Genomic DNA, 13415 nt, shown 5'->3' on the forward strand with positions numbered 1-13415 from the left:
CATATGTATCATTAAGACACCTAGGGCTAGGGCAGCCTAAGTACCAAATCTACGACTTTGATCTCATGACACTTCATCACATATCTTTTTTTTTGGGGGGGGGTGGAGTCTTGTCCTGTGGCACAAGCTAGAGTGCAGTGGCTAGCACGATCTCAGCTCACTGCAACTTCTACCTCCCAGGTTCAAGCAATTCTCCTGCCTCAGCCTCCCAAGTAGCTGGGATTCTAAGCATGCGCCTCCAAGACCAGCTAATTTTTGTATTTTTAGTAGAGATAGGGTTTCACCAGGTAGGCCAGGTTGGTTTTGAACTCTTGACAGACAGGCAATCTGTCTGTCTTGGCCTCCCAAAGTGCTGGGATTACAGGTGTGAGTCACTGAGCCTGGCCATCATCACATATCTTCATGGTTAACAAATCTACTGTGTTATACTGGGAAGTCTATAAATATGAGTACAAATTAATAAGCTAAAACATCTGAGTGTGACTGAATTTTAAAAACTATGGTATAGATTTTCTAAGATTTTGCAACTTAAAATTAATACTTGTATACAATATTAAGTAACTTGTGAACATTTTTACCAGAAGCAAAGAGAACAATATAATTCTAAACAAACTTGTTTTTGGTCTGGTGCTTAGTCTGGGTATAGTAATAATGAAACTCTTAGGTATTATAATTGTCAGTTTTAGGCATAGCTTAAGAAAATTTATGTTCCTTAAACTCCAACACAACGAAGATCCATAAAAAATAGTAATCTTGTATATTTCCTTCTGTATCTTTTTACAAATTTCACACATATACGAATATGATCATGAGGTAAACAAGATAGAAACTTTATCTAAGGGAACAAAATAACTAACAAAAACTGGCTTCCAGGACATCAGGGTTGGCCCACACATTACTGAAAATCTTTATGAGGCCTTACCAAGAATCATAAACATACTTACCAAACATGTAAAAGAACAAAAAAGATGGAGTTCCCAAACTAGCAGATAAAATAACAAGCTTCAAGAGTATCTCACCTTCTTCTCGTCTTAAATTCCGTTCAATGTTTGCTACACAAGAAGCGCAAGTCATGCCAGTGACTTGTATGTAACATTTAGATGAAGTCTTTGCTTCCTCCTTGTCTTGAACTGGTGTCATCCCTTTAGTATAAAATTCATTAGTTGAAGTCAAAAGCAGCGTTTCCGATGAAGGCTGAGCTATTACTACCAACGGCTCATTCATGTCTGGTGGAAAGGGAAAGATTCTTTTCATATGCAGTATTGAACATTCTTCAAAAGCATCCTTGTCTTGCATCATAATCCATAACTCCAGGCACTGATAATCTACTCCTTTAAAACCAGCAACTTCCTACTATGCCTTAGCATTATCTCTATACTTTCTTCTGCAGTGACTTACAATTTCTTTTTTTTTTTTTTGACTTCCAATTTCAATACTTCCCATCCCATTCTAGGAAAATCTGAGTTACCTGAATAAATAAAACTTTGTTTCTTCTAGCCATTAACTCTACTCCCAATCTTAGAGAGAGAGAGTAGCTTGTTAATGGATAGTTCTTATTTTTATAATGAAATTTTACCATCATGTTGATAATTGGCATACTGGCATCAAAGCAATTCACAATATATTAAGTGGAACAAAAAGCAATTTGCAAAACAGCATTGCAGTGTGCTGACATATCTATTTTTAATTTTAGTGTATGCATAGATGAGAACATGCATAAGAAAGGCTGGGTGTTACATACCAAACTATTAACAGTGGCTACTTCTGGGGAATAGGGTTAAGGCAGGAATACAATGACAGACAGATGAATAAATTTCCTCTAACTATGCTTCTACATTGTTTGAATTTTTTGTGTGTGTGATGGAGTCTCGCTCTGTCGCGAGGCTGGAGTGCAGTGATGCAATCTTGGCTCACTGCAACCTCCACCTCCTGGGTTCAAGCTATTCTCCTGCCTCTGCTTCCCAAGTAGCTGGGACTACAGGTGTGCGTCACCACGCCCAGACAATTTTTGTATTTTTAGTAGAGATGGGGTTTCAATATGTTGGCCAGGATGGTCTCCATCTCTTGACCTTGTGATCCGTCCGCTTTGGCCTCCCAAAATGCTGGGATTACAGGCATAAGCCACCATGCCTGGCCCTATTATTTGAATTTTTAATATACATATATAATATCTTTAAATTTTTAAATGTCTTTGTGGACAGTGGAAGAAGAGGCAAGGAATAAGTCAGCAAAAAGTCTATTTTGCACAACGGTATTTATAGAATCTTTATGGACTGTAGAAGCTGAAATCATCCCAGAAGCTCTCTTGAAATCTCTGAAAATCTGCTATTTTGTTTTAGGTTATCCACTGCAGTATTAATTACCTTCCAAGAAGGGAGAAATTATTCTAACACATCCCTGCATCTGAAAAAAAAAAGCCAAAAATTTTCTCTTCCATTATAGAGAAAAGGAGGAAAAGAGCAAATTCCCACTAGCCTATCTAATTTGTTCATTCTTGTCCTTGGACAAAACACCAGTTCATGCCTACTTAGATAACACACAAAAGAACCCCTGCACAGAAGAGTTGGTTTTCAGGATGTGAAGAAGAGCATGTTTGGAAAAAAACTTTAACAAAAGCCTGACCATTTCCCTCAAGAATAATGATGTCGACTTCTCAAATAAGTATATTAATGCCTCTTAAATCTGAATGCATATACAATCACCTGGGGGAGCTTGTTAAAATGCAGGTTCTGACTCAGTACATCTAAGATGGGATCTGAGATTCTGCATTACCACCAAGCTCTCAGGTGATGGCAGTGCTGCCAGCCTAGGTCTGAGTATAGCAAAGGATAATTTAAAAAAATAATTTCAACTTTTATTTTTAGATTCAGGGGGTAGATGTACAAGTCTGTCACATGGAAATACCACATGACACTGAGGTTTGGATTTTGGATGATCCCAGCAAAGGACACTTTGAATGGTAAAGTGTTCCTTAATTAGCCTGTCTCTGGTCTTAATGGAATCACTTTAGAAAGATACTGATTCAGATTGTGAGAACATTATTTAGAACACAGACTGTGAAATTTACCAAATAGTACTGCTGTTACATTTTTTAAAAAACAAAGAAAAACAAAAAGGAGGTTCAGTAGCCAAAAAGAAATTGCTTTGTTTTTGAATAAAACCATTATTTTAATCTAACCAGAAGGTTCCTTCATTCTCTCATAATTACTCTTGAGGCTTAATTATGAACTTGGACAATGAAAAAAAGCTTATTATGCCAATCACTTTACCTGTTGTTCCAGAGCATTCTCATTATTTTAGGTACCACAGGTAACCTGGAATACCAGCTGCAATTTTCACACTCTGGAAGTACAGTATTATAAGTCATAGAGGTAGTCCCTTTTAGCTACCTTAGCATGACCTCTAAACAAAGATCCATAAAATTGTGTCTTTTACCTCTGTGCGTGTGGCAAGCAAAAGAGCAAAGGCGGGACTCCATGTTTGGATCCCCTTCCACGAACACTCCCTTCGTGGAAGCCATCTTTCTCTCTCCTGGATTTTCCCTCTGGAGTCCGCTTCCATGAACACTCCCTTGGTGGAAGCCTGTCTTCCCCTCCTGAACTCCATCTCTCTCTATTCTCTTCTACTCAATGTGGAAGCTGCTTTCCTCTCCTGGATTCCATCTTTCTGGATTCTCTCACTCAGTGTGAGAGTTAACTGTTTCTTTCTCCTTCTCCTGTTTCTCTCTTCTAAATTATATATATTAAAAAAAAAAAAAAAAAAAAGACCAAAGGCTTCTCCGTCCGCCACAGAGATAGTAAGGGTGTTACAAGGTAACAATGAATAAAATGGCTGGCTTCTTTTAACGAATTTTTCTACCAGCTGTGACAGCATTACTTACACTTTTAAATAAATTCAAAGGAAAGTTGACTTTCCTGCACTTGAGGCAACAATTACAAACCGACTCAAATTTTTCAAGAAAGGATTTCCAATCTGATACTCAAAAGTGATGTGAGATTCAGCCTCTGGTGTAATGTTAAGAATAAATAAATAATCTAAAGTGGCTTTAAAATAATTATAAACATCATATCTGCAGCTTACTCTCAAATAGTTCAGAAAAAATACATGTATGTGTATATATAAATGTATATCTGTTGAGAATGATAAACAATGTAAAATATTAACTGTGGAATCTGCATGAAATTGGTAAACAGGAATTCTCTATTTCTTGCAGTTTTTTGTAAGTTTGAAATTAGTTAAAAATAAAAAGTCGTCTCCGGAATCTGCGAACTCCAGTCGGTGCCGCATCCCCATCCCGCAGCCATGGCCGCCTACAAACTCGTGCTGATTCGGCACGGCGAGAGCGCGTGGAACTTGGAGAACCGCTTCAGCGGCTGGTACGACGCCGATCTGAGCCCGGCGGGCCACGAGTAGGCGAAGCGTGGCGGGCAGGCGCTGCGAGATGCTGGCTATGAGTTTGACATCTGCTTCACCTCAGTGCAGAAGAGAGCGATCCGGACCCTCTGGACAGTGCTAGATGCCATTGATCAGATGTGGCTGCCAGTAGTGAGGACTTGGCGCCTCAATGAGCGGCACTATGGGGGTCTAACTGGTCTCAATAAAGCAGAAACTGCTGCAAAGCATGGTGAGGCCCAGGTGAAGATATGGAGGCGCTCCTATGATGTCCCACCACCTCCCATGGAGCCCGACCATCCTTTCTACAGCAACATCAGTAAGGATCGCAGGTATGCAGACCTAACAGAAGATCAGTTACCCTCCTGTGAGAGTCTGAAGGACACGATTGCTAGAGCTCTGCCCTTCTGGAATGAAGAAATAGTTCCCCAGATCAAGGAGGGGAAACGGGTACTGATTGCAGCCCATGGCAACAGCCTCCGGCATTGTCAAGCATCTGGAGGGTCTCTCTGAAGAGGCTATCATGGAGCTGAACTTGCCGACTGGTATTCCCATTGTCTATGAATTGGACAAGAATTTGAAACCCATCAAGCCCATGCAGTTCCTGGGGGATGAAGAGACTGTGCGTAAAGCCATGGAAGCTGTGGCTGCCCAGGGGAAGGCCAAGAAGTGAAGGCCAGCGGGCAGGCTGCTGTCCCCAGGAGCACCCTCCCTGCCTGTTGCATCCCTCTACCCCTCCCTCCTGCACATGTCACACTGACCACATCTGTAGACATCTTGAGGTGTAGATGCAGATGGGGACTGGTGGCTCCCATTTTCATTTTAGCCATTTTGTCTCCTGTACCCACTCCCTTCATACATTCTAGTTAGAATTGCACTTGTAGGGCATAGGTTCTCAGTCCAAGCTGTAGAAAGGCTCCCCTTATCCAAGAGAGTTGAAAGGTAGTGATGGGCTTTTGCAAGTGCTTTGTTTACTAAGGACTTGAAGGGAGGAACATGCTAAGCTGTGATCAATGAAGAGAAGCAAGAGAGCCTGTCTGCCCCCAGGAGCCAGTCCTCTGCTTATCTGCAGTCAGGCCACTGCCTGGGGGCTCTAATCATTCCAGTGGCAGACGAATGTAACCTGCATGGTGATGTGACAACTGTTTCCTCCCTGACCCCAGAGAAGCTGGCTCTCGAAGGTTGGGATGAATCCTGAATTTAGTTTAGGTGTTACATTTACTTTTATATAAAAAAAGAAAGTATAGTATATATAAATAGTACAAAACAATAGCCCTTTTGGGGTTTCTTGTGGCGGTTGAAATAGTACCACATATGGTCATCAGAATATAAACCATTCCTCATACCAATATGGGATCAGCTCCTTGACCTCTGAGGGGCAGGAGTGCTTCCTGCTGTGTGTTTCCAAATCCCTCCCCACCTTGTTTTGTGGCAGTGAAATGCCTCTTGGTCCTGTCCAAGTGTCTCACTGATTTCTGAATCACGTTCTAGTTGCTTGGCTCTGCCACATGGGTCCAGTGTTCCCTTGAGCATAACTGTACTAAATCCTTTTTCCAGATCAGTGTAATAAAGGAGTGATGTGCAATAAAAAAATAAATAAATAAATAAAAAGTCACAAAAAGGAAGGAATTTAATCAAGTATTTAGTTTGCTTTAATTGATTAGTGATTACTTCAAATATTGTATCTTTTTACTTTAAGGAAATGATGATATAGATAGGATAAAAGGCATCTCCAATTTTTCTCACTACCTTTTTTTGTTTTGGAGATGGAGTCTTGCTCTTGTCACCCAGGCTGGAGTGCAATGCCGTGATCTCAGCTCACTGCAACCTATGTCTCCCAGGTTCAAGCATTGCTCCTGCCTCAGTCTCCTGGGTAGTTGGGATTACAGGTGCCCACCACCACACTTGGCTAATTTTTGAATTTTTAGTAGAGACAGGACTTCACCATGTTGGCCAGGATGGTCTTGAACTCCTAACCTCAGGTGATCCACCTACCTCGGCCTCCCAAAGTGCTGGGATTACAGGCATGAGCCACTGCGCCTGGCCTTTTACTATTTCTTTTAAGATTTATAGCTCATCTAGGACTAGTATGATACAAAGGCAAAATGTGTTCATCCTTCTGTCTGAGAATGGGTCGCAGAGGTAGGAGGCTGTGAGACCTGGATCAGCACTGACACTTACACTTTGAAAATGGGTAGTTACAATTCTGGTGACATCTCAAATTCATCTCTAGCAGAATCACAGAATGCAGTCATTTCATATCAACCTTTTGTCCCAATAATATGAGTCACTGTAGTTAAACTCTATCAATTCTTTTATGGTGACATTCACTATGTCAAGGTTTTTTACCTACCCATCATGGCCATTAGTATATATGTTATAAGCCCTAACAGATGCAGGGCATATAACTGGCTCCTGATAATCATTTGTGGAATAATTGATTCCCGGGGCCCTTAACAATAGTAGGTTGATGTAAAAGACATTGTTAAAAGTTACTGAGGCCAGGCATGGTAGTTCGCACCAATAATCCCAGCACCTTGGGAGGCCAAGGTGGGTGGACTGCTTGAGCCCAGGAGTTTGAGACCAGCCTAGGCAACATAGTTAGACTCCATCTCTACAAAAAATAGAAAAGCATTAGCTGGGTGTGGTGGTACATGCCTGTAGTCCCAGCTACTCAGGAGGCTGAGGTGGGAAGATTGCTTAAGCCCCAGAAGTCAAGGCTTCAGTGAGCCATGATTGTGTCAGTGCACTCCAGCCTGGGCAACAGAGCAAGAGCTGGTCTCAAAAAATAGTTACTGAACGTGCTGCAGTCATAGTTCCTAAGGACTAGGTAGATGCTATACATGGTGCCAGAGACTGACCAAGTACTCTTGAATTCCATTTTCTGGTTTGATCACCTAAGGTAATTGAAAAGTTGCTTTTGCTCTGCTCATATTTGTTACATAAACCCTTATAAAATGCTAGCTATTTTGGCTGGGCACGGTGGCTCACACCTGTAATCCCAGCACTTTGGGAGGCCAAAGCAGGTGGATCACCTGAGATCAAGAGTTCAAGACCAGCCTGGCCAACATGGCGAAACCCGGTCTCTACTAAAAATACAAAAATTAGCCAGGCATGGTGGCACGTGCCTGTAATCCCAGAAACTTGAGAGACTTGGCAGGAGAATCACTTGAACTCGGGAGGTGGAGTTTGCAGTGAGCCGAGATCACACCATTGCACTGCAGCCTGGGCAACAAAGTGAGACTCTGTCTCCAATAATAATAATAAAATGCTAGCTATTTTAGCTATCCATATTGTGTTAAATCTAAGCACAGAAATGGGCAGTTTCTCCTGTATCTTTGGGTCTTCATTCTGAAGGCTCTCATGTCATGTAAAACTATGATCAAATAAATTTATATGCCTTTTCTCCTAAAAAAAACCACTATTTTAAATTATATTATATAATACTATACAGTCATGACTCACTTAAATGATGGGAATATGTTCTGAAAAATGCTTTAAACAATTTCATCACTGTGTGACCATCAGAGTATACTTACTCAAACCTAGATGCTATGTTTATTTTTATTTATGTATTTTTTTCAGATGGAACACCAAATGTCCTAGCTAATGAATATAGAACATTTCTCCTATTTGATCTGCTATGCCAATATCAAATGCCTTATATGAGGTTTCTATATATGCTCCATTATAATTTTATGGGACCACCATCGTCTATGCGGTCCATTGTTGATCAAAACGTTATTATGACTAATATTACCTTCAATCAAACTTCTGGACTCCTTTGTGTAAACAAAGTTAATACATATTTAATTTAGAGATTTTAAAGGTCAATGAATCACATTATATAGATCAGTGTTCTCAAACTTTAATGTGCAAATGAATTACCTGGAGAGCTCATTAAAATTAAAATGTAGAATTTGATTTACTGGGTCTGTGGTGGGCCAGTCTCACTTATGACAAAGTCCCAGGTACTGCTTGTTTGTGAACCACACTTGCAAAAATGAAAGTTGCAAAAACATAAACCCAAATGAATAGAAAAAGTTGGGTTTTTGAGTTCAATCTAAAAATTTATGATGCCCTTGCTTACTGTAATAACAGATACCACATTTGAACATGAAAAATATTTCAGTTTTATACCACATGTGATATAAGATGATGATATTCGAGTTCCTATATATAAGAGGCATAGGAATATTATAATGTAAGTAACTTGTTTTAGTGATACTAATATAAACTAATTTATGTGGTGTTCATCATTTACAGCATAATCCATTATGCATGTCAAAGTATTCTGATAGAAACTCTGAGAAATAACCCAACATTACGATTTAGTGAAATGTGAATCAATATAATTTCAACACTGTTATTTTGAAAATTAAAAAAAAAAATTAACTGGGCCAGATGCGGTGGCTCATGCCTGTAATCCCAGCACTCTGTGAGGCAGAGGCGGGGGGATCACCTGAGGTCAGGAGTTCCAGACCAGCCTGACCAACATAGTGAAACCCATCTCTACTAAAAACACAAAAAAAATTAGCTGAGCATGGTGGCATGAGCCTGTAATCCCAGCTACTCAGGAGGCTGAGGCAGGAGAATCACTTGGACCTGAGAGGTGGAGGTTGCAGTGAGCCGAGATTGCACCACTGTACTCTAGCCTGGGCGACAGAGCAAGACTTCCTCTCAAAAAATAAAAATAAAAAAAAATTAAGTGGTGATAGGTAAAACGAAATTTTGCTGAAACTAATTTTAGTCATTTTTATGGCTCCTTGATATAACTGTACTTATTTCCAACTTAAATTTTTCTTCTGGTTTCATAATTATTTCCTTTTGCAATAATAGATTTCGTATACTTTGTTCAGACTTTTGGTATTAGAGGCTCTTTAACATTCTAGTGTTCTGTATGAAAACTTTCTTTTTTTTTTTTTTTTTTTTTTTTTGGTCTTTCCTGCTAAACTGCAATGTCTTGTGAGTAGAGAAAATGCCTTACTAACTTTTATTTTTTTTAATTGCATTTTAGGTTTTGGGGTACATGTGAAAAACATGCAAGGTTGTTGCATAGGTGCATACGTGGCAGTATGATTTGCTGCCTCCATCCCCTTCACCTATGGCATTTCTCCCCATGCTATCCCTCCCCAACTCCCCACCGCCCCGCTATTCCCCCTCCCCCCCAACAGACCCCCGTGTATAGTGCTCCCCTTGTCCATGTGTTCTCCTTGTTCAACACCCGCCTATGAGTGAGAACATGTGGTGTTTGATTTTGTGTTCTTGTGTCAGTTTGCTGAGAATGATGGTTTCCAGGTTCATCCATGTCCCTACAAAGGTCGTGAACTCCTCATTTTTTATGGCTGCATAATATTCCATGGTGTATATGTGCCACATTTTTCCTGTCCAGTCTGTCATTGATGGGCATTTGGGTTGTTTCCAGGACTTTGCTATTGTAAACTGTGCTGCAATGAACATTCGTGTGCATGTGTCCTTATAGTAGAACGATTTATAATCCTTTGGATATATGTCCAGTAATGGGATTGCTGGGTCAAATGGAATTTCTATTTCTAGGTCCTTGAGGAATCGCCACACTGTCTTCCACAATGGTTGAACTAATTTACACTTCCACCAACAGTGTAAAAGTGTTCCTATTTCTCCACATCCTCTCCAGCATCTGTTGTCTCCAGATTTTTTAATGATCGCCATTCTAAGTGGCGTGAGATGGTATCTCAATGTAGTTTTGATTTGCATTTCTCTAATGACCAGTGATGATGAGCATTTTTTCATATGTTTGTTGGCCTCATGTATGTCTTCTTTTGTAAAGTATCTGTTCATATCCTTCGCCCATTTTTGAATGGGCTTGTTTGTTTTTTTCTTGTAAATCTGTTTTAGTTCATTGTAAATTCTGGATATCAGCCCTTTGTCAGACGGGTAGGCTGCAAAAATTTTTTCCCATTCTGTTGGTTGCGGATTCACTCTAATGACTGTTTCTTTTGCCGTGCAGAAGCTGTGGAGTTTGATTAGGTCCCATTTGTCTATTTTGGCTTTTGTTGCCAATGCTTTTTGTGTTTTGGTCATAAAGTCCTTGCCTAGGCCTATGTCCTGAATGGTTTTGCCTAGGTTTTCTTCTAGGGTTTTTATGGTGTTACGTCTTATGTTTAAGTCTTTAATCCATCTGGAGTCAATTTTAGTGTAAGGTGTCAGGAAGGGGTCCAGTTTCTGCTTTCTGCATATGGCTAGCCAGTTTTCCCAACACCACTTATTGAACAGGGAATCCTTTCCCCATTGCTTGTTTTTTTCGGGTTTGTCAAAGATCAGGTGGTTGTAGATATGTTGTGTTGCCTCCGACGCCTCTGTTCTGTTCCATTGGTCTATATCTCTGTTTTGGTACCAGTACCATGCTGTTTTGATTACTGTAGCCTTGTAGTAGAGTTTGATGTCCGGTAGTGTGATGCCTCCCGCTTTGTTCTTTTTGCTTAGAATTGACTTGGCTATGCGGGCTCTCTTTTGGTTCCATATGAAGTTGAAGGTGGTTTTTTCCAGATCTGTGAGGAAGGTCATTGGTAGCTTGATGGGGATAGCGTTGAATCTGTAAATTACTTTGGGCAGTATGGCCATTTTCACGATATTAATTCTTCCTAACCATGAACATGGAATGTTTCTCCATCTGTTTGTGTCCTCTCTTATTTCGTTGAGCAGTGATTTGTAGTTCTCCTTGAAGAGGTCCTTTACATTCCTTGTTAGTTGTATTCCTAGGTATTTTCTTCTCTTTGTAGCAATTGTGAATGGCAGTTCGTTCTTGATTTGGCTCTCTTTAAGTCTGTTATTGGGGTATAGGAATGCTTGTGATTTTTGCACATTGATTTTGTATCCTGAGACTTTGCTGAAGTTGCTTATCAGTTTCAGGAGATTTTGGGCTGAGGTGATAGGGTCTTCTAGATATACAATCATGTCGTCTGCAAATAGAGACAATTTGACTTCCTCCTTTCCTAATCGAATACCCTTTATTTCTTTTTCTTGCCTGATTGCTCTGGCTAGAACTTCCAGTACTATATTGAATAGGAGTGGTGAGAGAGGGCACCCTTGTCTAGTGCCAGATTTCAAAGGGAATGATTCCAGTTTTTGCCCATTCAGTATGATATTGGCTGTCGGTTTGTCATAAATAGCTTTTATTATTTTGAGATACGTTCCGTCGATACCTAGTTTATTGAGAGTTTTTAGCATAAAGGGCTGTTGAATTTTGTCGAAGGCCTTCTCTGCATCAATTGAGATAATCATGTGGTTTTTGTTTTTGGTTCTGTTTATGTGGTGAATTACATTTATAGACTTGCGTATATTGAACCAGCCTTGCATCCCCGGGATGAATCCTACTTGATCATGGTGGATAAGCTTTTTGATGTGTTGTTGTAATCGGCTTGCCAGTATTTTATTGAAGATTTTTGCATCTATGTTCATCATGGATATTGGCCTGTAGTTTTCTTTTCTTGTTGAGTCTCTGCCGGGTTTTGGTATTAGGATGATGTTGGTCTCATAAAATGATTTGGGAAGGATTCCCTCTTTTTGGATTATTTGGAATAGTTTCAGTAGGAATGGTACCAGATCTTCTTTGTATGTCTGGTAGAATTCGGCTCTGAAACCATCTGGGCCTGGGCTTTTTTTGGGTGGTAGGCTCTTAATTGCTGCCTCAACTTCAGACCTTGTTATTGGTCTATTCAGGGTTTCGACTTCTTCCTGGTTTAGGCATGGGAGGAGGCTACTGTCCAGGAATTTATCCATTTCTTCCAGGTTTTCTAGTTTATGTGCATAGAGTTGTTTGTAATAATCTCTGATGATGGTTTGAATTTCTGTGGCATCTGTGGTGCTTTCCCCTTTATCATTTTTTATTGCATCTATTTGGCTATTCTCTCTTTTCTTTTTTATTAGTTTGGCTAGTGGTCTGTCTATTTTGTTGATCTTTTCAAAAAACCAGCTCCTGGATTTATTGATTTTTTGTAGGGTTTTTCGTGTCTCTATCTCCTTCAATTCTGCTTTGATCTTAGTTATTTCTTGTCTTCTGCTAGGTTTTGAGTTTTTTTGATCTTGCTCCTCTAGCTCTTTCAATTTTGATGATAGGGTGTCAATTTTAGTTCTCTTCTTTCTTCTCATGTGGGCACTTATTGCTATATATTTTCCTCTAGAGACTGCTTTAAATGTGTCCCAGAGATTCTGGTATGTGGTGTCTTCGTTCTCGTTGGTTTCAAAGAACATCTTTATTTCTGCCTTCATTTCAGTGTTTATCCAGTCAACATTCAGGAGAAAGTTGTTCAATTTCCATGAGGCTGTGCGGTTCTGGGTTGGCTTCTGAATTCTGAGTTCTAACTTGATTGCACTGTGGTCTGAGAGACTGTTTGTTATGGTTTCCGTTCTTTTGCATTTGCTGAGGAGTGATTTACTTCCAATTATGTGGTCAATTTTAGAGTAGGTGTGATGTGGTGCTGAGAAGAATGTATATTCTGTGGATTTGGGGTGGAGAGTTCTGCAAATGTCTATTAGGTTTGCTTGTTCCAGGTCTGAGTTCAAGTCCTGGATATCCTTATTAATTTTCTGTCTCGTTGATCTGTCTAATATTGACAATGGTGTGTTGAAGTCTCCCACTATTAATGTGTGGGAGTCTAAGTCTCTTTGCAAGTCTTTAAGAACTTGCCTTATGTATCTTGGTGCTCCTGTATTCGGTGCATATATATTTAGGATCGTTAGCTCTTCTTGTTGCATTGATCCTTTTACCATTATGTAATGTCCTTCTTTGTCTCTTTTGATCTCTGTTGCTTTAAAGTCTATTTTATCAGAGATGAGAATTGCAACTCCTGCTTCCTTTTGCTCTCCGTTTGCTTGGTAAATCTTCCTCCATCCCTTTATTTTGAGCCTTTGTGTATCCTTGCATGTGAGGTGGGTTTCCTGGATACAGCACACTGATGGGTTTTGGCTTTTTATCCAATTTGCCAGTCTGTGTCTTTTGATTGGGGCATTTAGTCCGTTTTCATTTAGGGTTAATATTGTTA

At 40.0% G+C, this 13415-nt stretch overlaps 2 protein-coding genes across 11 annotated transcripts in view; one reads left to right on the top strand and one right to left on the bottom strand.

Moving 5' to 3' along the window:
• The window catches only part of ATP7A (ATPase copper transporting alpha), a 173039-nt gene that overhangs the window by 61222 nt on the left and 98402 nt on the right, over window positions 1-13415 (bottom strand). For all 10 annotated transcript variants that reach the window (XM_064362902.1, XM_012455754.2, XM_012455756.2 and 7 more), the window contains one exon: window positions 1020-1226. In XM_064362902.1, the coding sequence (XP_064218972.1) occupies window positions 1020-1226 (207 nt within the window). The remainder of the gene's footprint in view (window positions 1-1019; window positions 1227-13415) is intronic.
• On the top strand, window positions 4269-5207 carry PGAM4 (phosphoglycerate mutase family member 4). Its single transcript, XM_021676190.2, is given in 2 exon segments — window positions 4269-4871; window positions 4873-5207. Coding segments are annotated over 2 exon segments (762 nt in total). The 5' UTR covers window positions 4269-4302; the 3' UTR covers window positions 5066-5207.

This window comes from Aotus nancymaae, unplaced genomic scaffold (genome assembly GCF_030222135.1).
Source record: "Aotus nancymaae isolate 86718 unplaced genomic scaffold, 86718_ANA_hifiasm-v0.15.2.pri h1tg000004l, whole genome shotgun sequence".
NCBI lineage: Eukaryota > Metazoa > Chordata > Mammalia > Primates > Aotidae > Aotus > Aotus nancymaae.